Raw genomic sequence first — 25243 nt, 5'->3', positions numbered from 1 at the left:
GAAAGACTACTCTCCTCATTGCCTCGGAACTCCCCACTGCATCATACCTAGTCTCTACCTTAGATCGGCAACGGGAAAGTCCCCGCCCACCCCGCAATCTCCCCCTTCATCTCCACAATCTCCTCCACCGTCCCCTTCCTCTGCACCACCGCCTTGAAATCCTTCAACTTATTCCCCTCCTTCGGCAGCTCCTTCTGGATCTTACTCGCGAGCTTAACACACCGATCAATAAACCCGGCAATCCTCTCGAAATCCTTCTCCCCCATGCCCCTGCTCGTCATAGCAGGCGCACCGATCCGGATGCCGCAGGGCGTGAGGGCGGATTTATCCCCCGGGGTGGTGTTTTTATTACAGGCGATATTGACCTGTTCGAGGACGGCTTCGACGCGGGCGCCGTCTAGATTCTGGGGTTTGAGGTCCAGGAGCACCATGTGGTTGTCTGTGCCGTCCGTGACGAGTTTGTAGCCGAGGGCGAGGAAGGAGTGTTCGAGCTGTTTGGCGTTCTTGATCACTTGGCGTTGGTACTGTTTGAAGTCTTCTGTTTGGGCTTGTTTGAGCGCCACGGCTAGGGCGGTGATGGTGTGGTTGTGGGGACCGCCTTGGTGGCCCGGGAAGACGGAGAAGTTGATGGGGCCTTCGAGGTCGTAGAGCGTTTGGACCTCCTTGCCGGCTTTCATCTCGGTCTTGCGGACGCCGCGGCGGAAGAAGATCATGGCTCCTCTCGGTCCACGAAGGGATTTGTGGGTGGTAGTGGTGACGATATCGCAATATGGAAACGGCGAAGCATTCACGCCCGCCGCCACCAAGCCAGAAATATGCGCCATATCCATCATCAGATAACAGCCCACCTTATCCGCAATTTCCCTCATCCGCTTATAATCAATCTCCCTACAATACGCCGACGTCCCCGCCACGAGAACCTTAGGTCGATACATCAGGGCATTCTGCTCCAACTGTTCATAATCAATCAAGCCCGTCTCCAGATTCACGCGGTAAGGGAAAGTCTCAAAGTAAGTGCTCACAGCACTAATCTTCTTCGTCGGCGTCTGATACCCATGGCTCAAATGCCCTCCATGCGGCAGATCCAACCCCATCAACCGTTCATGCGGCCGCATAATCGCCTGATAGACCTGCAGATTCGCTGGTGATCCACTGAGAGGCTGCACATTAACCCCCCACTCCTCGGCCTGGAGGCCAAAAGTCTGCAACGCGCGATTCTGGCACGTGATTTCTATCTCGTCGATATGTTCGTTGCCGCCGTAGTAGCGGGCGCCGGGGTATCCCTCACTGTACTTGTTGCTCATGGGGCTGCCGAGGGCGTCGAAGACGGCGCGGGAGGTGACGTTTTCCGAGGCGATGAGGAGGATGCTTTCGCGCTGGCGTTGGATCTCCTTCTTCATGATTTCGGCGATTTCCGGGTCGGTGTCGATGAGGGAGCGGGTCATGAGGTCTTGGTGGGATTGGGGGAGGGCGTATGAGGAAGAGGTTGTGTGTTTCTCGTTGCCATTGCCATTGACGCCGTTGGTTGTTGTGCCGTTCATGGTTAAGATGTGTTTGATACGAGATGTGTGTGCTGGAAGGAGAGGTGCTGAAGGAGAGTCGGTGAGATGTAAGGGAAAGTGATCAGACTCATATAGACCATGAGTCTGGCCGAACATTTTTTTGCTCGGCGAATTAATCTATTCCACTCGTCCCCGCCATCTCGGACTCCAAGCGCCGGTGCCCCACGTATCTCACCTCACTCACGCCTCCATGACTCGGACAAAGAAAACACTGGACTGACTTGGTGACATATTAGCGAGCATGGCAGTCTGACAGGTGACACCATCGGCAAAGATAACATGACGGCCACGAATGCGGGAGTACAGGACAATGTTTGTACTTCGTCTCGTTCCAATGGGCCTGCCAAGACAAGAAATACATAGACGATTCATGCACCTATACAAGAGTCCGCAAGCTTCTCCTCGTCACACACACCCAAAGGCCACCTCGCTCTCTCACTCGTCACTACCCTCCTGCATAATCACAGTCTCGCTTCTTGCAGCAGTTGTCCCACCATAAGCACAGCCCACCCGGCCCGCCCTTCCCACCAGCGCAAGTTCAAAGGGGTATAGACAAAAAGCCCTCCTGCCACCATAACAATTACCCCCACTCCAAAAGCCCTCGTAAAGTCACAAACGCCCATTCCCATGCCAAAGATATCATACTTTCATCTACAACCCCCACCTCTCTTTTCCCCTACCACCCTCTCCAGGTCACAACACCAGCCCAGGCATAAAAGCCGTTTGCCACTAGCTCCCAGCAATACTCTCCGGACTGATCAACGCCCCATTGACCTCCCCACCATCCTTCTCCGGCTCCGCAGCATCCATCGACTTCCGCTCCGGCATCTTGAGCTTCAACGCCCCGATAGGCTTCCCCAGCTTCCCATGAACCCCACCACTCTTCTCCTTATCCTCACCACCACCACCACCACCACCTTCCTCCAACTTCCGCTTCTTCTTCGCCGCCTGCTGCTGCTCCCGAATCGGCCGCTTCCTCGGACTCGAAATCTTTCCCGTAGGCGGCAGTCTCGGCTTCGGAAAGCGTTGTTTCTGCGGCAGATCCTCGTCCTCGACCAGCGGATCATCGTGATTAGCCCTTAGCCTCGCCCGGAAGAAGTCCTGCACCAGTCCGATCTGGTTGCCCAGGGTATCCATACTGACAGCGTCGTAGGCGGGGGGAGGCGTGAATACCAATCCAGTACTGACGGCCGGACCTTGATGTTGCGCTTGATAGGCATTGTGCATGCGGTTCTGGAGCAGATGCAAGGGCACGCTGAGGTTTTCCAGCCCGAACTCAGCCGCCAGACCAAGTTCGCGGAAGCCGAAGAAGTCCTCGTCTAGGTCTTCGGCGAAGTCGCCCCCAACGAATTGCTCGCTGCCGTCTTGGAAGGCACCGACGCCATCGGCACCGGCGTGGTCGCCAAGCGCGGGTCGCTAGATGGATATAAGTAACAGCGTGAAAGTCACAAGCAGTGCAAATACTTACCAGCAGATCCGCCAGGTGGCCCTTCATTCTCTCATGCACCACCCCCAACTTCGTGCTCAGCCGTTCAACATCATCCTTAACGTACGACTCGAGCGCCTCCAAATCCAGCCCCTGCTCATGCATCGAATGCAAAACCTGTTCCTCGAAGCTAAAACGACTCGAGTCCGCGTCCCTCCTCGGCTGTTCCCGGAAGCACTTAAAGTTCGCCACCATCTTGCCAAAGTACTCCCCAGCAACATCAGTGATCGTGTCGAGAGCCGAAGGCTGGAAATCCTCGAAACCAGCATGATAAAAGATCTTGCCCACAGATCTCTGCAACGCCGCGCGGTTGAGCCAAGGAGACATCAGGGCTCCTACTTCCGACACCACGACCGGACCGACATCTTGTTCCTCAAACGGCGCCGGCTCGTACTTTTGAAACTGATTCTGATACGTTTGACCCTGCAGCTGCATCTGCTTCACCAGGCCGATCTTAGAACAGATCTTCCGTGTCTCTTGCATCTGTCGCATATTCGCTTCCATCTTCCGATTGAAGGTGCCGTCTGACGACTTGTAATGATTCTTCGGATACATGCGCATGTAATCCTCTGATTGCGGGACAACATTGCCGTCCGAATCAGTGGTCCATCGCCAATTCTCCTGCAAGTCCGGTATGGCCGAGATGGGGTTGTAATAGTCGGGTAACGTTGAATCTTCGTCCTTCTCGATACCCTCAGCAAGAGTCTCGCCTGTGCCTACAGGCTCGATTTCATCAGCCTCTTGCTGCGAGTCCTGCTTAGAGACATCGGTTTTTGGAGCGATAAGCTTCTGTTGCCGCTGCCACCTTCGCATGCCGGCTTTGCTTCGCAGTAACGCAGGCTCGTCAGTATTGATGCGATCGCCGTGGAAGAGGCGATTGCGCTCAGCTGCGGCCGTCGCGCGATCTTTCATCGTGGTTTGTTTCCACGCCTTGAACTCGGTGTCATCTTCATCAGGGTCGTCTTGCGCACTAAGCACCGAGTGGCCTAGCCCATCGACTTCCATGATATCCATCTGACTGCCTCCCACACCATTCGCATGATTACCATTAACCATAGGTGTCGAAGTGCCAGGTGGTGGAGTCGTGAAGCCAGCAGAGCTAACATCGTGCACCTCCGAATCGGCACGCAGAAATTCGTGCTTTAGATGTGATGTTGTCGTATGCAATGCCGGCTTAACATCTGGCGCTGGCGTCCCCGAAGCCTCGTCGACTGCCACCGACGGTGCTTTGCGTGCTGAAGATGGCGCACCTTTGCTCCCTTTCTTCGGTGCCTTCCTTCCTCTTGATGCCAACGGCGCGTCGTCGTCATCGTCACTTTCATCCGCATCAAGGGAATGCTGTCGCCGTTCCTCAGCTTCGACTTCAGCGCGATCCTTGACCACGATCTCAGGTATGAGTGGCGTAAGCTTGTCAGTCTCCTTCCTCATATAAAGCGCTTTTTTCCTAAAAGTGTGCTCCGGGCTGGAGTTGTACTTTAAGCAATTCGCCCAGATCAGATTCAGATCCTCAACAAACTCCTTCTTGCTTTTGTATGCAAGCTGCTTGAGCTTCTTGATCATAGTACCGATGTCCATTGGGGTCTTGATGACAGTAAAGTAGTCCGGTGCTTCGCGTTTCGACACACGCTGCAAGAAGGGTTGCGCATACTCCGTGTTGGCTTTGAGTTCCATGAGGACTTTCTCCGCTGCTTCGTATAGCTCCTCCTGTCCGACCTTGTCTTCCGAGGCCCACTTGCTCCGACCTTTCCTGACTTCCGATATTAGTGTACGCAGCTGATTGTCAGAGGCCTTGACCATATTTCGCTTTGCGTCAATGCGAGCGATGAGATGCTTGAGGGTCAGACTGGATGCGCCGAGGTCTGCACTGCCGAGGGAGCCTTGGGTGGGAGCCGATGTTGGGCCATTGGCATTCTGCTCTGAGTTCGCAGTGCCATTGGGCTCGCCAGACATCTCATTCTCGACTTCGCGATCCAGCTCGTCAAGCTTCTGTTGCTCTAGCATAGCATCGCGATCATTCTCCCATGTATAGAAGAGCGATTGGAAGCTCCGCTTAGCAGAATCGGCAGCAGCCTTCTTGTCCTCTTCTAGCTGCTTGCGTACATCCTCCGAGCTTTTGACCTGGTCGGAGGATGATGCTGTATTTGTGCGAGTCGCCGCAGGTTTGGGCATGGGTGACCTGACAGCATGTGGTGATGTCCCATTGGGTAGGGCTGATTTGCCCGTTGCCTTTGCCGGAGTCTGCTTCTCTGCCGGCTCCTCTTCTTCGTCATCATCATCCCCATAGTCATCATCGATCTGTCGCGCAGCTTTCTTAGATGGTATAGGAGTCTTGGTGAGCTCCTCTCCACCAGCGCGAGGGGCGGCAGCGACATCCTTCTCCATCGCCTGCAGACTCGACCTCCTCTCATCCCCACCACCGCCAAACAACCTCGCGATACTGTTCTCCGACTCCGCCCACTTCTCCCTCAACATCGCATGTATGGCATCCTCCTCGTCCGCCCCCTCGGCCACGGAAGCAGCGCCAAGACTTCCGCCGCCGGCCGCATCACGGGTCATGCTCGCCGTCCTGCGAGCAGCGCCATGGTACCCATTCGACAGAGCGCCGGCGCCGCGCGGATGGAAGCCGTTGGTCTGCGAGCGCGAGGGTGTCAAGCTCATGACCCAATGAGCGTGGTGGGTGTGCTTCGATGCCCCTCCTGCGCGCGCTCCACTGCTGCGTGCACGATCGCCAGCCTCGGGGTGTTGGAAGGCGATATCGGACTCATCAGAATCGTGAGCGTGTGGCGGGAATGGTGATGGGGTTTGTTTGATGGTGCGGGTGGTGGGTGGTGCGCAGTCCGATGGAGTCGTTGGACTGACGTCGCGCTCGCTGTGGTGATGTTCTCCGCAACCCAGAATCGGCGGCTCTGCTGTCTCCAGCTTTCCGACGCTGGACAAGTCACGCTACCAATATATGGTCAGTGAAGACAACTCCGTATTGTGTCTCAACTATGAATGTCGCATGACTGGAATAGTCTCACAGTAGATACAGTGTTTGCGACAATGCCATCAGTACACATTCGCAAACCCTTCGCGGGTACGTGTGAATACATACAAGCAATGCGACTCCAGCTTCACCCAAAAGCTAACCAACCACCCTAGCGGCCTTCGTGATATTACTCCTAGGAGCCGCCTACCTCGGACTCAGCAACCCAAAGATACCCCAGTATGGCCAGAGCGACAAAGGTCTTCACTTCTTCACCTTCTTCCTCATTACCGTGAGCCTACACATCCCTTGCGACAGCCAACCCCTAGGCAACCCACTAACATGTGCTGCAGCTCACCTTCTACTGGATCCTCGAGATACCCCGACGTCGCGCCATACACGTCACCCTCCTGGTCTGCACGGGGGCCTTCTCCATAAGCTCGGAGATCGTGCAAGCTCTCTTACCCAACGGTCGAGAATTCGATCCCTTCGACATCCTCGCCAATGTGGTAGGCTCAGCCCTAGCCTTGACACTATGCAGCTGGTATCACAAACGCATGCTTGAGCGAAAACGGAAGAACAAGCACTATGATATCGTGCCTGGCGACGAGCCGGCAGACGATGAGGAGGATGTGGAGAGGGATGTGGAGCTTGGGAATGTGAGCGGGCAGGAGTCTGGGACAGTCTCTGTCGAAGCCAATGGGCAGGCTGAGGCAGGTGCTACTAGTAAGGCGACGAATGTGACGGAGGAGCTGGACAACTGGGATGAGAATGAAGAGGACTGGGATGACGGTGGGGGTGGGAATGCTGCAGCAGCATCAACGGCAAATGAAACAGAACCCGATCCTAAGAAGCGGACTGATTAGCCTTGTTTCAATGACCAGCATTGCCCGCTACGACACAGTCTCAGGATCCGTCCGATTCGTTACGAGAATGTGCTACAGTTAGAAGAATCACCTCCCCTTTGGCAGTCCGTATGGGATCTTGAACAGTTTGATATGCTATCTGCCGCTGTATGCAGCATCGCAGTCGTGCTCCATTGTCTTGCAGCCATAGGCCAGGTAATGATGCTGCTTCTCGACAGCCGTTCCGACCAAAGCCTTGCTTCCACAACAAGCAGTTCGCCCTTCCATGGCACCCGTAAAGGAATCCGCTTTATGGAAGCGTCTAGGCGGCGGCGACGGCACCAGCAGCGGGTGTGCGGGCGTTGGCCTGGACCGGGTTGACCTTCTTGCCGTCCTTGTTGTACCTCACCCTTGGTGGTGGGGCACGGTTGCGGCGACCTTCACGGGAACGGACACTGCGAGATCATTAGTATACGGGATCGCTATCGGGCGTGGCGGATATTGACATACCGAACGATCTTGCCGTGGATGGCGCAAGAGACGCAGTACTGCAGCTTCAAGTACATCTTGGGCACAGCGTATTCGGCGAAGACCGAGGCATCGGAGATATCACCTGCACGAGGCCATGTTAGCGATCTATCCCTCAATCCTTCAATTCCTGCCTCCTAACATCCAAATGTCCTGTTCTCTTCTGCCCTCTCCGTTCATGCTGGATGGAAAGACCTACGGATAGCAGCCGACTCAACCATGTTCCTGATTGTGAATCTCTTGATCGCCTTGTCCTTGGGTGTGCAGCGCGAGCAGTTGGAGCATCGAATGGGCTTCACGTGGCCACGGCCGTTCTTGTTGCGACCACTATATCATCTATTAGTCCTGGTGTCCCCACTCATGTGTATTTCCTGCTCTTGGTGTATCCGTACTTGTTCGCCCTCTTCTTGACCATGATTGCGGTTGTTGAGATCGGATTCAGCAAGTACTTCTGACTTGCTGAGGGAGCTCGATTTGTCGTTTCGCGGGTGAGGAGGCGATGCTTTCGTGGGTCGTGCTTGTGTTGGCGTCGCTGCTCACACAAATTCGCTAGTGCTCGAGTTCTTGGCAAGGAAATCACGGACGTAATTCCGTGGCTGTCGCTCGGTTGTCGGCAAGGTTCGCGCTAGCTGTTCCGGTTCGCGGACCCTCTGTTTACTTTCGCGAGCTTCAGATCTCCTTGACTGCAACGAGGGTTTCCCAGACGGATCATTGCCAAGATGTCTTCCGCCGGCACTTTCAGAGGTACCCCAAAGACTGGACGAACACAACCCACCGTCGACAGCCCGTCAAACATACCAGTCCCGAGGCCAAAACTGGAGTCGACTGTTAGTGATGCGGGCTCATACAGTGCCAGCCGGGCCAAGCAGTCGAAAAGAGATGAGGTAGAATGGAGCACACTGGCATGAGACACAGAGTGATACTGATACCATGCAGGCTATCCGGAGCAAGATCGAAAAAGACCTGAACAAGAAGCGAGGACAAGCTGCTCGTGCTCGCCAGACCCGAAAGGCACCACCAGGCACGGTTCTTGCACTCCGTCCGAACCAAGCTCTCCAGATCAAGCCCAACACGACCGTGACAGAAGCAGCACAGTTGATGGCCGCGAAACGAGAAGACTGCGTACTCGTAACAGACGACGATGACAGGATCGCTGGTATTTTCACCGCAAAGGACTTGGCTTTCCGTGTCGTTGGAGCAGGTCTCAAGGCCAACAGTGTTACCATCGCCGAGATAATGACTAAGAATCCTCTCTGTGCCAAGACGGACACGAGCGCTACTGATGCTTTGGATTTGATGGTGAGGAAAGGGTTTAGGCATTTACCCGTCATGGATGAGAATCATGATATTTCTGGTATTCTGGACATAACGAAGTGCTTCTATGATGCTATGGAGAAGCTGGAGCGCGCCTATAGCTCGTCGAAGAAGTTGTATGATGCATTGGAAGGTGTCCAGGCCGAACTTGGCTCGAGTCAGCCGCAGCAAATCATCCAGTATGTGGAGGCTGTGAGGTTGAGGATGTCGGGTCCAACTCTCGAGTCTGTGCTCAATGGTCTGCCTCCGACGACTGTCTCTGTACGGACGAGCGTCAAGGAGGCAGCGCAGATGATGAAGGAGAATCACACGACAGCTGTTCTGGTCCAAGACCAAGGACAAATCACAGGTATCTTCACCTCAAAGGATGTGGTCCTACGTGTTATTGCCGCTGGACTGGATCCTGCTACGTGCAGTGTGATCCGTGTGATGACACCTCATCCTGACTTTGCGCCTCTGGACATGAGCATTCAGCAGGCTCTACGCAAAATGCACGACGGCCACTACCTCAACTTGCCCGTCATGAACAAGGAGAATGACGAGATTGTTGGCATGGTAGATGTGCTGAAGCTCACTTATGCTACACTTGACCAGGTAAGCTACTTGTGTTGATGACAATCTGACATGAAGCTAATGCACCCGCAGATCAACAGCATGTCAACAGGCGACAACGAAGGTCCAGCCTGGAATAAATTCTGGATGAGCATGGACCATGGCGACACCGAGTCTCAAATGTCCGGCGAAGGCAGTAGCCACATGCAACAGTCCGCTGACCCCCGCTCGTTGATGATGTCCCCTGAGCATGGCCATCGACCAGGAATGGACCGGCTCGATAGCGTCATGCCAGGAGATTCTGCTTCGCACAACGGTGCACAGGAAATGGATGAGCAATCAACTTTCGCTGGCGCGGCGGAGGACCTCCCGTTCACATTCAAATTCAAGGCTCCAGGCGGTCGCGTGCATCGTCTACAAATCGTGGCATCAGCCGGGCTAGCAGAGCTGGTATCTTCCGTTGGCGACAAGTTAGGCAGCGAAGCCGACACAATCGGTGGCATTCCTACCTTCGAAGACGGCAAACGGAGCCACACCGGCTTCGCACTCGCGTACCTAGACAACGAAGGCGATACCGTCTCCCTCACCACCGACGCCGATCTCCTCGAAGCCATCGCCTTGGCCCGACAAGCACAAAAGGACAAAGTCGACCTCTTCGTCCACGACCCGGAGAAGCCGGCCATGTCCATCACCGTCGACCCGCAACCGGCGCTCGCGCCTCCACCTACCCCACCAGAAAGCCATGTCAGGCGCCGTAAGCAGTACGAAGAGGAGCGCGAGGATGAGGCGGAGGAAGAGGAGATGCCGCATGTGAGCGAGCGGCGGAAGGAGAAGAAAGCGGTCGCTGCTCAGCCCAAGGCTCAAGAGCAGATTATCCAGGGTGTGCCGAACGAGATGCTTATACCCGGTGCTCTTGTCGCGCTAGGGATTGTGGTCGTGATTACCTTCGCGATTGGCCGCGCGTCAAGCAGGTAATCGACAGATCCAGGAAAGGAGAGGAGGATACGCTATTCTTCTGTCTATTGAGGACCCTCAGCTCGTGTAGTGCTTTAGTGATACCATATGTAGTGTTTAGTCTCCCCGATTCTACCAACTACAGACCCGATCTGCCAACCAGTGTAGTACATGCACAATGATGGCCAAACAGCAGTCCTAGTCACGACGAGGAGTGGGTCTTTGGAACAGGAATAGCATCGAAAAGATTGCTTGACTTGCATGGTGTGAAACCCCGGTCCGGTATGTACATCAGCTTGAAAGGCACATCTGAGCGGTACGAGTATGTGATGCTGCCTATCTAATTGATCTCCACCTCCTCTGACTCACTCCCCACCCGCCACTTGTCGCTACATTATTCTCTACCAGCGCTTGGTAGAGATCCGATGGCTGCAACAAAGTTATGTGTTAGATGGAGCAGTCCCTAGCTATCGCGATCTGTTTCCAAAGACAATTGGAGCTCCAACTGTTTGGCAGAAGTAAGAACATTTCTACCGGGGCGAGGTGATAATGCTCGGCTCATGACGGCTCCAATAGACCGAGCTCAGGCCATTATTTGACTCTCGTTCTTGGGCCTCCTGATCTTGACTCTTGGGATCTTGCAATGCTCAGGCCCGGCACATGTGCCATCATGAGTGCTCGGCCTACATCAGGCCGGGGACTCTGCTCAAACCTGGCCCTCCTGTGGTGAAGCTTGTCGCTTTGAATTTTCCTTCAGTGGTAGACACGACTTCGGGTTTCAGGAGAAGGCAGAGCAGTAGTATACAGCTCGGTTTCATGGTCAGTTCACGCCAGTCTCATCATACCCGGCTAACAACGTGATCCTTTCGCCCCTCATATCGTTGAGCTGGGCCTGAGGTGCTGACCTCATATACCTCCGCCTTCAACCTGGTGGCTCAATCATCCTGGTTTCGGGGACCTTGGCATGTGATCAATGGGGCTTAGTCATCCCTCAGGTCTGTTCGATACACCTGCACCCCAAACACTGCATTGACGGCCCACGAGTGACCAGCAACACTGATCGGCCCTCCTCGCCACACAGGCAAGACCTGATTCCTCGTTTTCCTCCTCCGCTCAATCTCCTGTAATAGTGTGCCTCGTTGGAAGGAGACCACATCCGAGCCCTTCAATAGCCCCGTCTCGACATCGCTGGCTAGGGCCCAGACACCAAAAGCATCTAGCTGGCCGACTGTCCCATTCTGCTTAGCTGCATGGACAATCTCGGATCGGGTGTAGTCTTTCTTTTCGTCTATGGGTATACCGTCAAGTAATGTCTTGGTGGTGGTGACGGAGGGGACATGTATGCTGAGGGAGAAGATGCCGGTATTGCGAAGCCAGATATGACGACCTACTGCTATAGCCAAAGCGAATGGGAAGTCAAGACCGAGAGCTAGATTGCCTCGGAGCGAGTCGCCGAGGCGGATGGTTTGAGTATCTGGGTTGTCGCTGCGATTGCTGTAGAAGGCCAGCAACCGGTGGAAGGGCGGAGTAGACATTGTAGCACTATACTGGGTCTACCTCGCTTGTGTGCGCGATACTAACAATAGACTTGAAGTATGAAGAGTGCAACAAGACCATGCATCCTCACTGTCACATGCAAGTCATGACGTAAAGTTCGAAGCTCATGCCCGTGCTTGCCGCATCTGAGACATGTGCCTGCCAGATTGGGCAAAACACGGATCGGCATAACATGACCTCCGACAAGCTGTCCTTTGATGGATGACATGAGCATGAGCGTGTGCGTGGAGACAGCTGTCAGACGCGACTCTCCATGATTTACGAGCAAACACGATACAGACCTCTTCACTGATGGCTCTGGAGACCATGTCACAACACATACACCAATAACGTGATCGATACAACACCACAATGCGCCTCGCGTACTACGCCGGCGCCTCCACGGCCGCAGCAGCAGGATGTCTGCTCAAAGCCTTCCACCAACGACCAAACTTCTACAGCGCAACCGTCTACCTCTCGCAATCCAATGCCTGCCTCCTTATCCTCACCAACCTCCTCCTCGTCCTGACCTGCAGCTTCATCTACGCCTTACAACGAGCACTCTACGGCCCTCTACGACCAATCGAGATCGAGCAGCTGAGCGAGAAGGCATGGTATGCCGTCCTCGATACCCTGCTGGCTATGCCAAGCTTCCGCGAGGATGTCGGAGGTTGGCTATTATGTATGTTTGTGCTGTTGTTGGCGGGCAAGGTATGGGGATGGATTGGAGAGGGCAGGGTGGATATTCTGGAGCAGGGACAACCGATACCGCAGGGGACGAGCAAGAAATGGTTCCACATACGGCTTGCGACGAGTCTGGTATTGAGTGTCGCGTTCGATGTGGGCATGCTGAATTATTGTGTCGAGAGCGTCATGGCCGATCCGCGACCGGGCATGATGGTCATCTTCACTTTCGAATTCGCGGTGCTGGCTGTGTTCAGTATCTTCACCTTCTCGAGATACTTGCTGAGTCTCATGCAAGCTCAGATCGAGGCGAAGCAGATGCTAGAGGCTTTGGAAACAAGGAAGCAAGAGATAAGAGCAGAGCGAGCAGCAGCACGACAGCAGGAAATAGCAGATGGCCGGCCAGCGCCTGCATCGCCGCCTGACGAAGAGCCAATTGAGGTGGACGAGAATGAAGTGGATGTTCCTGGCTGGGAAGAGAAGCGACGATATCTATTCTTTCTGGAAGTGCTCACGGACTTTGTGAAGCTCGTGATCTACATTGTCTTCTTCACCGTCAGCATCACTTTCAATGGCTTGCCGATGCATATCATGCGCGATGTCTACATGACGTTTGCATCATTCAGCAAACGAGTCAGCGATTTCGTGGCGTATCGGAAGGCGACTAGCGATATGAATACGCGATATCCAGACGCGACCACCGAAGAGATCAGAGGCGATGCATGTATCGTGTGCAGAGAGAGCATGGTGGCATGGGAACAGCCGGTGCCAGCTCAGGCGGGAGACCAACCAGCTGCTCCTGCTCAGCCACAAGCAAGAAAAGACGAAGGATTGAGGGCGAAGAAGCTACCCTGCGGTCACATATTACATCTGAGATGTCTCAAGGCTTGGCTAGAAAGGCAACAAGTATGTCCCACCTGTCGTCGACCAGTGATACAAGCACCGGAGGCAGCAGCCGGAGTTCCAGGCCAACCAGGTGCAGTACCAGGCAACGGCGCAGCTGGAGCGGCAGGTGCACCACATGGAGGACCTGGCGGAGCACGTCCTCGTGCTGGACGGGCACGAATCTTCAACTTTGGACCACTTCGTGTTGGCTTCTTGAACGGGCCGGGTGACCAGATCCAGCAGGTCATCAACCAGATGCGGAACCCTCAGGCTCCTGGCCAAGCGGGCGCACAAGGTATCGATGCAGCACAGCAAGGTCCGAATCACCTAGGTCTGCAGGTACCATATCTGCCCGGTGCGGTGGGTATGCCAGCTTTGGCCAATGGTGGTGCGAGAGCTGCGGTGCCTACACAAGTGCAATTTTTGCAGATTGAGCAGCGGATCATACAAGAAGCGCATAATCTTGGTGTCGAGCAACAACAGCTAGCGACGCTGAGAATAATGGAAGCTGAATTGGCGAGACTGAGGACATTACATATTCCAGGGCAGCAACCTGTAGGCATGGCTGGTGGCGCACAACGACAAGTTCTCCATTTTCCAGCGCCTAGTGGGTTGTTCGCTGGGCCTGCACCAGCATACCCGCAGCACTATGCTGCAGCAATGCCACAGCAGGAAACACTCCATGGAAACCCTAGTCAGACTATGGGAGCTGGTCACGAGTCTTTGCCGCAGGGTATGGTGTTGCCTGAAGGCTGGACAATCATGCCTTTGCAACGAAATCGTGGTGTCATGCCAGCAGCTCAAAGTACGCAGCAGCAGCCGCCTATACAGACTACGACGAATTCCCAGCCGCATGTGGACGGTACTGTTCCACAGCATGCCCATGCATCGTCCTCGACCCCGGTAGCCGCGCAAGCTACATCTTCCGTTCCCTCTCACACAGACCAAGGGCCAACAGACGATCGAGGCTCGCCGCTCTTCACTCCAGCAGCCGCCGCAGCATCATTGACGCCTCAAGCAGGGCCTTCATCGCCAGGCCCGTCAACGCAGTCGGCAGAACCTAGCTCGCAGCAGTCTCAAGGACCAGCGGCGCCATGGTCATCGAAAAATGGTGGCTGGGGTTTCGATGGCAGCTCGGTGAATTATCAGAACAGTGGTGAGGCTATGTCGAGTGCGCAGGCCCAAGAACAGCAGGGTCTGGGTGATAAGGGTAAGGGGAAAGCTGCGGAGGTTGAGGATGCTGAAGAGGATGAGGTGTTGTAGGTCTACTTTGATACCAGCGGCTTGTGTAGTATTACTGTGATAGCTTGAAATGCATAGCACGGGACTCTACCTAGCATCATAACCGTTTTTCTTGTCGTCAGATCAAGTGAGGACACAGTAAAGATTGTAGACGCCGTCTGTGATGAGGCTAGTCAGCACGAAGCGAGCAACCTGACCTTTGAGCTGCATCGAGGCGGCATGCCACCAAGTGTCGACGTCCCTCCTCCGCGCCTCATATGACTTCCCATCCAGCATGTCTTACCATCATGTTGGCAAGACGGATGGTACTTTACCATCTACTCGCAAGAGCCACTGATATCGCGCGGAGATGGAGTTACCATTTACTTGATCCGGAATCTAAGCGCGAGCTATAGAACTACAGTAGGCTCGTGCTCGTGCTGCACGGCAGCCTGGAGCAATGAGCTTTCTGGGGCATTGAAGGAGTCTTCTGCTTACGTCCCTGGAGGCCTAACAATCATAACCGAGTTGCATAGCTTGGACTGGAGCGTTCCCGGCCATGAATCGGCGTAAGATGCATGCTGAGCTTTGCAGGCACTTCATCACGAATTCGTCCACGGTGCAAGATATCGAGTCTCCGTCTGGAGTCGAATATCTAGCACCTTATCACAAGAGCAGCATCAAATCACGGCGGCAGTGCAGTTTGCCCCTCCACCATCTCTGTGTCATCATGATCCTTCCGTCAAGCCCTAGCGGCCTTTGCCCATGCTTCCAGCGTCAGCATCCATGTCGCGCGCGTGGGGCGGGAACTCAAACGGCAAGTGCTTTCCCACTCTTGCCTCGGCCTATCCGAAGAACATGCTTTGTAGGAGTGCTGGGCGGATGAACAGGACAAGAAGTGGCGAACTACATGGCGATTTGTACGTAGGAGGGGTCTGGGTACGAGACCGAGATAGCGCAGCTCCTAACTAACCAGAAGGATCCATCATCATCCCAGTAAACGACAGCCAGGAGTCCATCTGTGTGCTGGGAACAGGAATCGCTGCCGATAAATACTGAATCCTCCGATACGAAAGCGAGCGCAAGCAGCACACGGCACTGCGTTCACCCGCTGTCATCTTGTAGGGCTGGCAAGTGTTTGAAACGACACCGTGTCCGGTCATAACCGAGATATAGTTCCGGCGACTATTCAGCTGGCTGGTTGATACATTTACGACCGCAATTCACCTCTTCGATCACTGTGTTCTCTAACTACAGTCATCAGCAAGATTAAAGAGCTACATCGTCGAGATGCACTACTCCATCCTCCTGCCCATCTGCGGCGCCGCCGCGTTCATCCTATACACCATCGTGAACTCGATAGTCACGAAACGGCAGTACGCTGGTATGGTCTCGCACTACAATAACACGATCCTGTCAAACGACTGCTAACATGCTATCTCAGCCAAGGCCAAAGAACTAGGATGTCAAGATCCACCAATGTATCCAGGTCTCGGTTTCCTGGGTCTGAAAGGCGTGGGAGAGATGCAAGCAGCAGACAAGAAGCAAATGTTTCCCGACCTCTTGGTCAAGAGACAAAATGACATGAACAAGCTCACGGGCCGCGTGTGTGAAACTTTCATGAACCACTTTATCGGTCAGCAATTGATCTTCACATCCGACCCGAAGAATATTCAGGCACTGCTTGCCACTCAGTTTCAGGACTACGACCTTGGACCTGCTAGACGCGGTAACATGAAAGCGACGCTCGGCGATGGTATCTTCGTGCAAGACGGGAAGCCATGGGAGCACTCGAGAGCACTTCTGCGACCAAACTTCGTGCGCGAGCAAGTCTCGGATCTCGAACTTGAGGAACGGCATGTACAGGATCTGATGACCGTCCTGCCTGTGCAAAGCGATGGCTGGACAGCGGAGACCGACATCCAGACGCTCTTCTTCCGTCTGACCATCGACTCGGCCACCGAGTTCTTGTTCGGCGAGAGCGTGGGCAGCCAACTCGCCGAAAGCAAGGTCGCCTCCGGAGGCAAGAAGAACGAACTGGATTTCAGCCGACACTTCGACAGCGCACAAATGCATCTTGCTAAACGCTTCCGACTCGCGGATCTATACTGGTTGCATAACCCCAAAGACTTCAAGGAAAGCAATAAGATAATCAATGAGTTCCTTAAACACTACGTCGACCTTGCTTTGTCCAAGGGTAGCTCGGAGAAGAAGAGCGAGGAGGGTCATGCGAAATATGTTTTGCTTGATGAGCTCGCGAAGCAGACTCAAGATCCGGAAGAGCTGCGAGGACAGCTTCTCAATATTTTGCTTGCGGGTAGAGATACCACGGCCTCGCTACTCTCCTGGTTGTTCAAGATGCTGCTCCGCCAGCCTGCTGTTTTCGAGAAGTTGCGCTCGAACATTATCGAGACCTTCGGCACTTATGAGGACCCTGCTGAGATCACCTTCGCAACGCTGAAAGGCTGTCAATACCTCCAGTACTGTCTCAATGAGACTTTGCGTCTCTGGACAGTGGTGCCTGGTAATGCCCGCCGCAGCAACAAGGCGACTACCCTTCCACGTAAGTGTCCTACCCTGCAACTTTCACTGAAGGTTACGACACTGACAGGTCCGTTCTCTAGGCGGCGGAGGACCAGACGGCCAAAGCCCGATTTTCGTCCCACCACAGACAGAAGTCAACTACAGCATTCATGTAATGCACCGACGGAAGGATCTGTGGGGCGAGGATGCCGAAGAGTTCAGGCCAGAAAGGTTTGTAGGCAGGAGACCTGGATGGGAGTACTTGCCATTCAATGGTGGTCCTCGTAAGTCGTCCTAACGTCCGCACAACGACCTACACTGACCAGCATCACAGGAATCTGTATTGGGCAGCAATTCGCGCTTACCGAAGCTTCGTACGTTGTCGTGCGGCTGCTGCAGCGCTTCGATGCTATCAAGCCTGGTGTCAATGAGATTGAGGATGGCCCTCTCACCTCGTTCCTCACGCTTACGAGTTTGCCGGGGAAGAAAGTGACTTTAGAATTGCATGAGGCGAAGCGATGAACGAGTTTTTGGTCCTTGTCAAGAGTGATGGTTGATGATCGAATATGCTCTCTGCTTTGCACATGTGTAAATAGCTACCTGAAACGCACAGGGTATCTCGACTTCCTACTTCCTTCACCTGTCGGCCTACCATGCGTGTTATGCAGCTCAATGGATGTAAGACGAACGCCAGACTCCTCGCTTATGTGGACAAACAGACACTATACATGCCCCTCCTCGATGCAAGCACTATGCACCATCGGGTATGATGCAGTGTTGACAGCCGCCTTTCACGACATTGTTGATCAAGTGCGCGTGTGCGACTTTTGCACCCACACTACGTGTACCGTAGCTCTGCTCTCGATCGTCATAGCCCAGCTGATCAATCAGCCTGTCAATGGACTTCTCATCGGCAGTATCTGGATTCGCGCGAAGCAGACATGATAAGTGGTAGACATGGCCGCATGCGAAGCCGATGAGTGGAAATTTCTCTGTTGCATTCGTGGTTAGCGAACAGTAATTACTCTGGTAAAAAGACGGCATGTGCACTCACCTTCCTCGCTGAATGGATCACCGCATCCGACGCAATGCCCAGGCTTCACCCGTTTGATCATGACATTGCGCTTCGCCACGGGTAGAACCTCACCATTCGGCACCTTGGTGGGCACGTCCTTCGCCGCAATATCAACATCTTCAGCGCCATGCCGCCCGTGCACGACTTCGAACCTCACAGCTTTTTTCCTGCCTGCTCGTAGGGTGTCCATACCCACAGCGACCTCACCACGCAAGACTCTGGCGACACCTTCACTGATTGAGTACTGAATCTCGTACTCTCTGACCATTGACTGTATGCCGTCTTTTAGGCCGGGGATCTCCAGTCCTTCAGGTATCCGGCGGATCATCTTGACCGGATCGATAGCCGTGCCGACCTCTTCCAGGAGACCACGTATGAAACGCGGTCGACCCATGGAGTAGTCTAGTAGATCGTCCCAGAGCTCGCCGTTCTCTTTGGCGAAGGAAATGGCTTGCTTGACGTCACCTAGTTCGCCGATGATCAGAGAAAGCGCACGCTTGGCTTGTCCTGTCTTTGATAGGATATAGACCAGCTCAGGAATGTAGTGCCTCTGTTCGCAAATACTAGCGGCGCGCTCGTAACTATACATCTCGCTGGCGCGTAGGAATGTCATAAGCAGATCGCGATCGTACTCAGCGAAAAGTCGAAGTGCAAGGTCAGCGTGATCGTTCACAAGTGCATGGCCTTCTTCGATCAGCGGATCCCATTTGCGACGAGGTGCTACCTGCTCCTGATCTGGCCGACCTTGCCACAAAGCCTTTAGGTAGAAGTATAGGAAAAGCTGGAATGGTGGGCCCTGCTTTTCCAGCTGCCTGATGACTGTTGCGGGTGGGATGGTGCCGCGATGTGCTTCCTCACGAAGCAGTTGTACAGCTTCGCTACTGGCTTCTTCAAGCTCCAAAGGTGGCGAGCTACGCAATTGCTCTGCACTGACCCGCAGCATAAGTAGACCCGGAATATCCTCGCCAACGGCCTCAAGCAGGCCGCCTTCTCTGATGAGTTCCATGGCAGTATCTGCGTTTTGTGTTCGTATGTAGCATCTTAGCGCTTCTCGGCTTCGACCTTCAGCAAGATATAACTTCGCAAGTGCTTCCATTAGTATGCGCCAGTCACGTCCCTTCTCGCCATCCTCGTAAGTCTTCTCGGTGACCTCGCCAGATCGTAGCTTGCTTTCGATTGCTGTAATGATGCTCTTCACATCGAACAGCTTTGGATCCCAGCTTTCAAGTAGCTGCCTCAGCCTGGTCCGATCAGCCTGAATATAGTGGCCGAGCACGACTTCGTATACTAGACTTGGCAAAGGTGGCTTGAGTTGTGTTGACGGTATGTACGGTGTGATCTCGTCGAATTTACTGGCTTGCGCGAATGTCCAGACCCAGTGCTCCCATCGTGAGCTCGTGCCGAGCACTTTACCAGCCACTTGGCCTGCTTCCGACCAATTTCCTGCAGCTATCAGTTGCTGCAGCCAACGGTCGCCGATGCGTCGCTTCTCCTTTTGACTTGTCGCGTGATAGCCAGGCGCACCAATGACGCTCGACTGTGTGTCTGATCCATCGGCGAAGAAGTCTGCCAAAGTACTTGGATCCGCTCCTGAAGGTGACGCTGGCTCTGAATCATTAGTCCAGGTCTGTCGGTCTGCTGTGTCCACAATCTGCGGGTGCTTGTCAATTAGTAGCCAAGCCTCAGCATAGCGTTCATGCTCCAGCAGCCACTCCAGTTGATCAGCTTGGTCGCGCTTGATAGCCAGCACGCAGTCGTACGGGCTCTGAATGACAAGCTTTAAGCCCTGAGCTTCCATGAATGGGTGAGCGTCCACAGCCCGACTGGTCGTGTGCGCTGCGAGAACGCCTTGCATACTACTCTTTGGACTTGATACCGAAGGCAGACCTGCAGACTTTTCATCCTTGCCAGAACTGCTCCCGCTCATGACGGACGCTGACGACGAGAACAGCCGTTCTGCGTAACCTCCACCGCTGGCCTCCCAAACAGCCTGCAATGCGCCTTTACCTGACTCGCGAAGCAATTTCTCTGGCACCGGTCGAGGTATGTATATGGTAGAGAGATGGTAATCCTGCGCACTGAGCGTCTCAAATCGCGAAATGGAAAGCTCGTCCAGATCAACCTCTTCTCCATCTTTAATATTTACCAGCCGAAGCTGCGGTGCTAGGCCTGTTCGCCGGTTGCGCTGACGGCCACCTTTGCTCGGAGTATCACTGTTATCAATCGGCTTGTCATCGTCGTCGCGGGTACGGTATGCTAGAATTGCCACCAGCGATGGAGTATAGAGCGAGATACCAGATATGAGGCAGTCGCGGAACTGCAACTTATGGATGATGTCTGCACTTCCAACCTGGCGAGTGCCGGAGTGAGATCTGCCGCCTTCGTGGACATGGAGCAGCCAGGCTGTGTCGCCCCAGCCAACAACGAGCTTCTCAACCTTGTTTTCTCTTTTCAATGTGGCAGTGCTCGTACCGTTACTAGGACCGTTTGCCGTGCTTAACGTGTCTGAGCCAATGTAATCTTCTTGCAGCCTCTGTTCGTTGATCCACTCGCATCTTGCCTTCCACACCGCAGCCATTCCGGTCCAGCTCCTCTTATTCGGCTTACCGGCATGCGCTATCCGCTTCCAGGCGTCTTCCGAATTCTCGCTCCCTAGCCGAAGATGGCTTCTCATGATCTTGATACCTTCCTCGTTTACCCAAACCACCCACTTACCGCTCGTACTCCACTTGATCATGCCGACAGGGCCTTCTCCAGAGTGAAGCAATGTGTCTTTGCCTTGGCCACCGCCCGCTAGGCCACCTGTGAGAGTGCCGAGCCATCCTGAAGCTGCTGCTGCGGTCGAGCTTGTGTTGGCATCTTCACTTACTCCAGCTTTGCCGCCCACCGTCAGAATCAGCTGACCTGCCAAACCCCCAGACAGGTAAGTGCGATCGTTCTTGTAGTCCGGGCTCAGGCATACTGCGTTGACTGGCCTTGCGAAATTCCGCAACTGAACGTCCTTGGTGTCGATCAGGGAGGAGATGCAGACATGGCCGTCCAACGAGGACGTAGCCACGTAGATTTGATTGTTAGGTGTGTTCGGTACACTCGGCGCAGGGCTCTGCTGTTGTTTCTGCTGGCGGGCAGTAGCCGAAGCTCCGGTTGTAGAACGTGGTTGCTCTCGAATCGACGGTGCTGGACTTCCGGGCGAGAGTATAGAGATCTCACCTTTGTCACTGCGAATCACGGTAGGTGGCGGCGGAACAGGCGATACAGATATGCTCGTAATGGTCGCACTATGTCCTCGCCAGCTCCTCAAGCCTTGCAGTCCAGGCAGGCCCAGTACATGCACACTTCCGTTGTGAGTGCCCATGACCATCTTGTCGCCAGCCACGGCGAATGCACTGGTTGAGTCGCCATTCCGATACACACCGGTGAGGCTCCCAGTTAGTTTCGCATACTTCAGCTTGGGCTCTTCATCCTCCTCCTCGTCTTCGTCCTCCTCGTCCTGTTCAGCATTGCGTTCCTCAGGCGCATCTCCCGGAGATGCAGCCTGGCGCGCCGCTGCTACCGCGGGCGATGGAAGCTGCAATGCATGTTCATCAGTCGCCTCAGGCTGGGTGGACATGCTGCAGACATTTGTGTTGGTGGTCAGAAGTTCGAATACGAGGTTACTTCGTGGTGGATCGAGCTTTGTTCTGTGACATCAAGCGGCATGCCGGTAGGCCGAGCATATTGCGGCCTCCAGATCTACATTTATTAAAGACAAACACATCACAGAAAGGTCGGCCTGCAATGACTCCGACAGCTGCAACCTTGATAGCATTCAGGTCGATTGTGAGAAGCTCACTATTGGCGACGCCATCACATCCAGCTCGACGATTGCTACAGGGTGGCGGGCTGCATGTTAAGCCTGCAAGTAGACGTGCAATCAGTGCCAGCGCTGTACGACACCAGGACGACAAGCCAGCAAAGCCGGCGAAGAGAAAGGCAGCTCGTACGGAGACTAGCACATCACTCAAACGCGTTTTAATTGAAGCACAACGCTCGAGAGCAGTCCTTGGCCATGGCAAAAGGGCTCACGTGAATCCAAATCTCGAGACTAAGGATGTGACGGCCTTTTGCGCTGCTGAGACCTACAACATCTCCGTAGCGAGTGACGTGTTCAAACAACAAGGCTTCAATCGAGACCCTTTGCAGACTGGCCTATATCCGCAAGTGCTACATGTGCAGACTGAAAACATCGTTGAGAGAGACTCCACCACGGGTGCGCGTAGCGAGAGAGGTGTTGGTGATGTCTTTGTCTTTCCGTCAGGCACTGTGGTTGCTTGGAACGTGCCCGAAGCTCTGGTCTACAAGATGGTTGAGCAATGGCTACCAAAGGCAGCAGAAAACGGCCACCTTGACAAGCTTGAAGTGGAAGACATGGAGTACCTCGAAGATCCCTCGCGCGACTCCTCCAAGATCGTTGGCGACACGATCATCCTTGGAACAAACGCCAGCGGCTCAATGGCTGATGTGAAAACTTCTAACTCTATGGCAGCCGAAGACGACCCAGCCCACCAGCGACACGAGACAGACACTGTCCTGGCGAAAATAGCATTCAGCAGTGCGCTGGCTCGTAGTACCAAGCTCGCCGTGCTTGAGAACCTGCTCAGCAATTACTTCACAACTACTCGATCCATACCAACCACCTTATCAGCAGGGAGCCGGCTTCGCTTCTCCCGTGCTTTCATACTCAAGAAGACAGGTGAGCTCCTCAGCATCCGCGCACAACTGAATCTCTACTCGGAGCTCACAGACAGCCTGCCCGATCTCTTCTGGGACTCGCCTCACGAATTAGGATTGGAAAACTACTACGAGCAAGTCGGCCGTGCACTAGACGTCGGGATCAGGATCAAGGTCCTGAATGAGCGCATGGACTATGCTAGTGAGATTGCTGCTGTGCTACGAGAGAGGTTGTCGGAGAAGCATAGTACGGAGCTGGAATGGCTGATCATCTTCTTGATTTCCGTTGAGGTTGCCTTCGAGATCATGCGATTATGGCGGGAGAGCAAGGAGAAGAATGATCCTGAGACGACGGAAGCCTTGTTGCATGAGTACCTACAGAAGCAATTGACGAAGCAATGAGGTGAAAGTCATGGCGATGATGCATACGGAATGCAAGACTTAGCACCCTGCTCAACCCTTTTTTGATGTTAAGAAAGATACCCAAGCTAGCGAACGTCTGGATCTCTCTGCTCGATCTTGTCTTGCTCCTTCAAGCACAACAGCACGAATGAGGACCAGCTTCGACGTTCTGTCGGTCAATGCTGATCTGTTTGACCGTTTGAGTTTGGCGAGACGGAACGGTTCCGTCATAAATCATAAATCATGACGCTTCTCGGTGACTTTACGATGTTCTTCCAATCATCATCCAAATGAGATGACAGCAAGGTGGCCGAGCAGCTGCTTGCAGACTGGCTCGAGCGTATTCACAAGCAGATATGAATCCACCCAACTAGCAGCGATACCAAGGCGCAGCATAATACGACATTATGCGCAACCACCACCGCGACCAACCCAACAGCGGCCAGCCAAGCAAGATCAAGCCGTCGTTCGCATAGATGAGAAGGGCTACGCTGCCAACTCAGCTTTGATATGGATCCGATCCGGTGCAAAATCTAATCCGGTCAATCCACCGCGAAGCACACTGCCACCTCCTCTAGTGTTGTCCGAGCGGAAGGATATACCCAATTTCTTCTATTACTGGTTTAAGATCGGTAGTGCATACGGAACATTCTATAAAGAAGGTGTAAAAGCAGTATGGTACAACAATAAAGCTGGCCGAGCACTGCGGGAGCGTATCAGCAAGGATGGAGCAGGGGACGATGCGCCCGCGGCTGCAGTTCAGGGCAGGATAAGCAGGTCTGAGTGGCAGCTGTTGGCTAGAAATACGCATGACATTGGTAAACTGCCGCTATTTGGCGTACTTGTTCTGCTGTTCGGAGAATGGCTACCCTTGCTTGTGCCGTTTATGCCTGGTGTTGTGCCGGGGACATGTCGTATACCGAAGCAAGTGGGTGGTATGAGGGAGAAGGCCGAGGAGCGGAGACGCATCACGTTCAGGATGGGCAATTTTGAGCCAGAGCAGGCACAAATCAAGTATGCTGAGGTCAAGACGTGGCCCATGACCGAGACAGCATATATCAACGGCTTACTGCAAGCGATGAGAGATGATCAGCTTCATCATCTCTCGTCGAGCTTGACATTGCATAGTCGGCTATGGGATCGCGTTCAGCTATACCCGCTCCGCTTCCTCATGACGCGGAGTCTGACAAAGCACCTCCAATACCTCGCTATCGACGACAGATTACTTTTGCACTCTGGGCGAACGTCTACTTTGACGACAGCAGAGCTGGAACGAGCATGTGAGGAGCGGGGCTTAGATGTTCTCGGCAGGCCCGAACCATATCTACGCGACAACCTCAGCTGGTGGCTAAAGCGACAGCAAGATGACGAAGGGCGTGGACGGGCGATGATGTCGATGCTATTCCGAAGGTTGGCTATGCGTGATTGGGTTCGCTTGCATTTGGATGCTAATCGTGATTCGCAGGCCTAATGCTTGGATTCCTGGTCCCAGTGGAGAGAAGTGAATGGGTGGTAGTGTGGTGGAGGCATAGAGGGAGGAATGTACGATAGCATATAACCTATTGGATGATGGTTGGGAGAGTTTGTACATATTGGATCTTGCCGCCTTACACCGATCTCTTGCACATAGACGTGTACAACACTTCACTCCACATTCTGCCAATGGACGGGAACCAAGATCGCGATTTTGTGATTGGTCGGCTGTATATGCGGCCACTCTAGGCATTGCGACGTGTACCTGCATTGGCTTCGTGCAAGTCTCAGGGGTGTAACGAGACTACTGCACATGTTGAAGTGCATACTGCAGGAGGGAGGTTTCGATAAGCACGTGTGGTGATCGGGTTGTTGTTGCGGTGAAGTTGCTGCTGCGCTGTAATTATTAATCGTCGTCGCAACTCCGGGAATCATTCAGCTTCTTGCCAAGCAGTTCACGGTGGTTCGCGCTATTGAACCTTGTTTCAATTGTACCGTTCCCTAGGATTATGAGTGCCACAGTAAGGT

The 25243-nt window shown here is 54.0% G+C and overlaps 11 protein-coding genes across 11 annotated transcripts; 6 read left to right on the top strand and 5 right to left on the bottom strand.

The window, feature by feature from the left end:
* Window positions 1-59: 59 nt before the first annotated feature.
* On the bottom strand, window positions 60-1541 carry SHM2 (Serine hydroxymethyltransferase, cytosolic; the record flags this gene model as incomplete). The annotated part of the gene is made up of 1 exon (XM_064835065.1): window positions 60-1541. The coding sequence occupies one exon, from the start codon at window positions 1539-1541 to the stop codon at window positions 60-62; it is 1482 nt and encodes a 493-aa protein (XP_064697000.1).
* A 750-nt stretch (window positions 1542-2291) lies between these two features.
* On the bottom strand, window positions 2292-5706 carry SPT7 (Transcriptional activator spt7; the record flags this gene model as incomplete). The annotated part of the gene is made up of 2 exons (XM_064835064.1): window positions 2292-2978; window positions 3031-5706. The coding sequence occupies 2 exons, from the start codon at window positions 5704-5706 to the stop codon at window positions 2292-2294; spliced, it is 3363 nt and encodes a 1120-aa protein (XP_064696999.1).
* Window positions 5707-6090: 384 nt separating this feature from the next.
* On the top strand, window positions 6091-6879 carry LTS14_002357 (uncharacterized protein; the record flags this gene model as incomplete). Its single annotated transcript, XM_064835063.1, has 3 exons — window positions 6091-6124; window positions 6190-6305; window positions 6367-6879. The coding sequence occupies 3 exons, from the start codon at window positions 6091-6093 to the stop codon at window positions 6877-6879; spliced, it is 663 nt and encodes a 220-aa protein (XP_064696998.1).
* A 301-nt stretch (window positions 6880-7180) lies between these two features.
* RPS26A (40S ribosomal protein S26) lies at window positions 7181-7801 on the bottom strand (the record flags this gene model as incomplete). Its single annotated transcript, XM_064835062.1, has 4 exons — window positions 7181-7313; window positions 7369-7471; window positions 7586-7713; window positions 7779-7801. 4 exons carry the CDS (start codon window positions 7799-7801, stop codon window positions 7181-7183), a joined length of 387 nt encoding a protein of 128 aa, XP_064696997.1.
* A 515-nt stretch (window positions 7802-8316) lies between these two features.
* Window positions 8317-10227, top strand: LTS14_002355 (uncharacterized protein; the record flags this gene model as incomplete). Its single annotated transcript, XM_064835061.1, has 2 exons — window positions 8317-9294; window positions 9346-10227. 2 exons carry the CDS (start codon window positions 8317-8319, stop codon window positions 10225-10227), a joined length of 1860 nt encoding a protein of 619 aa, XP_064696996.1.
* Window positions 10228-11186: 959 nt separating this feature from the next.
* Window positions 11187-11741, bottom strand: LTS14_002354 (uncharacterized protein; the record flags this gene model as incomplete). Its single annotated transcript, XM_064835060.1, has 1 exon — window positions 11187-11741. The coding sequence occupies one exon, from the start codon at window positions 11739-11741 to the stop codon at window positions 11187-11189; it is 555 nt and encodes a 184-aa protein (XP_064696995.1).
* A 373-nt stretch (window positions 11742-12114) lies between these two features.
* On the top strand, window positions 12115-14574 carry HRD1 (E3 ubiquitin-protein ligase hrd1; the record flags this gene model as incomplete). The annotated part of the gene is made up of 1 exon (XM_064835059.1): window positions 12115-14574. One exon carries the CDS (start codon window positions 12115-12117, stop codon window positions 14572-14574), a length of 2460 nt encoding a protein of 819 aa, XP_064696994.1.
* Window positions 14575-15822: 1248 nt separating this feature from the next.
* Window positions 15823-17577, top strand: LTS14_002352 (uncharacterized protein; the record flags this gene model as incomplete). Its single annotated transcript, XM_064835058.1, has 4 exons — window positions 15823-15916; window positions 15977-17095; window positions 17157-17339; window positions 17390-17577. 4 exons carry the CDS (start codon window positions 15823-15825, stop codon window positions 17575-17577), a joined length of 1584 nt encoding a protein of 527 aa, XP_064696993.1.
* A 228-nt stretch (window positions 17578-17805) lies between these two features.
* On the bottom strand, window positions 17806-21740 carry VPS41 (Vacuolar protein sorting-associated protein 41; the record flags this gene model as incomplete). Its single annotated transcript, XM_064835057.1, has 2 exons — window positions 17806-17975; window positions 18110-21740. The coding sequence occupies 2 exons, from the start codon at window positions 21738-21740 to the stop codon at window positions 17806-17808; spliced, it is 3801 nt and encodes a 1266-aa protein (XP_064696992.1).
* Window positions 21741-21907: 167 nt separating this feature from the next.
* LTS14_002350 (uncharacterized protein) lies at window positions 21908-23242 on the top strand (the record flags this gene model as incomplete). The annotated part of the gene is made up of 1 exon (XM_064835056.1): window positions 21908-23242. The coding sequence occupies one exon, from the start codon at window positions 21908-21910 to the stop codon at window positions 23240-23242; it is 1335 nt and encodes a 444-aa protein (XP_064696991.1).
* Window positions 23243-23537: 295 nt separating this feature from the next.
* LTS14_002349 (uncharacterized protein) lies at window positions 23538-24713 on the top strand (the record flags this gene model as incomplete). Its single annotated transcript, XM_064835055.1, has 1 exon — window positions 23538-24713. One exon carries the CDS (start codon window positions 23538-23540, stop codon window positions 24711-24713), a length of 1176 nt encoding a protein of 391 aa, XP_064696990.1.
* Window positions 24714-25243: the final 530 nt, after the last annotated feature.

This window comes from Recurvomyces mirabilis, assembly GCF_035927965.1.
Source record: "Recurvomyces mirabilis strain CCFEE 5264 chromosome Unknown scaffold_5, whole genome shotgun sequence".
Taxonomy (NCBI): Eukaryota; Fungi; Ascomycota; class Dothideomycetes; order Mycosphaerellales; family Teratosphaeriaceae; genus Recurvomyces; species Recurvomyces mirabilis.
Note: the sequence above shows the minus strand (reverse complement) of the source record. Positions and strands in the feature narration are given on the sequence as shown.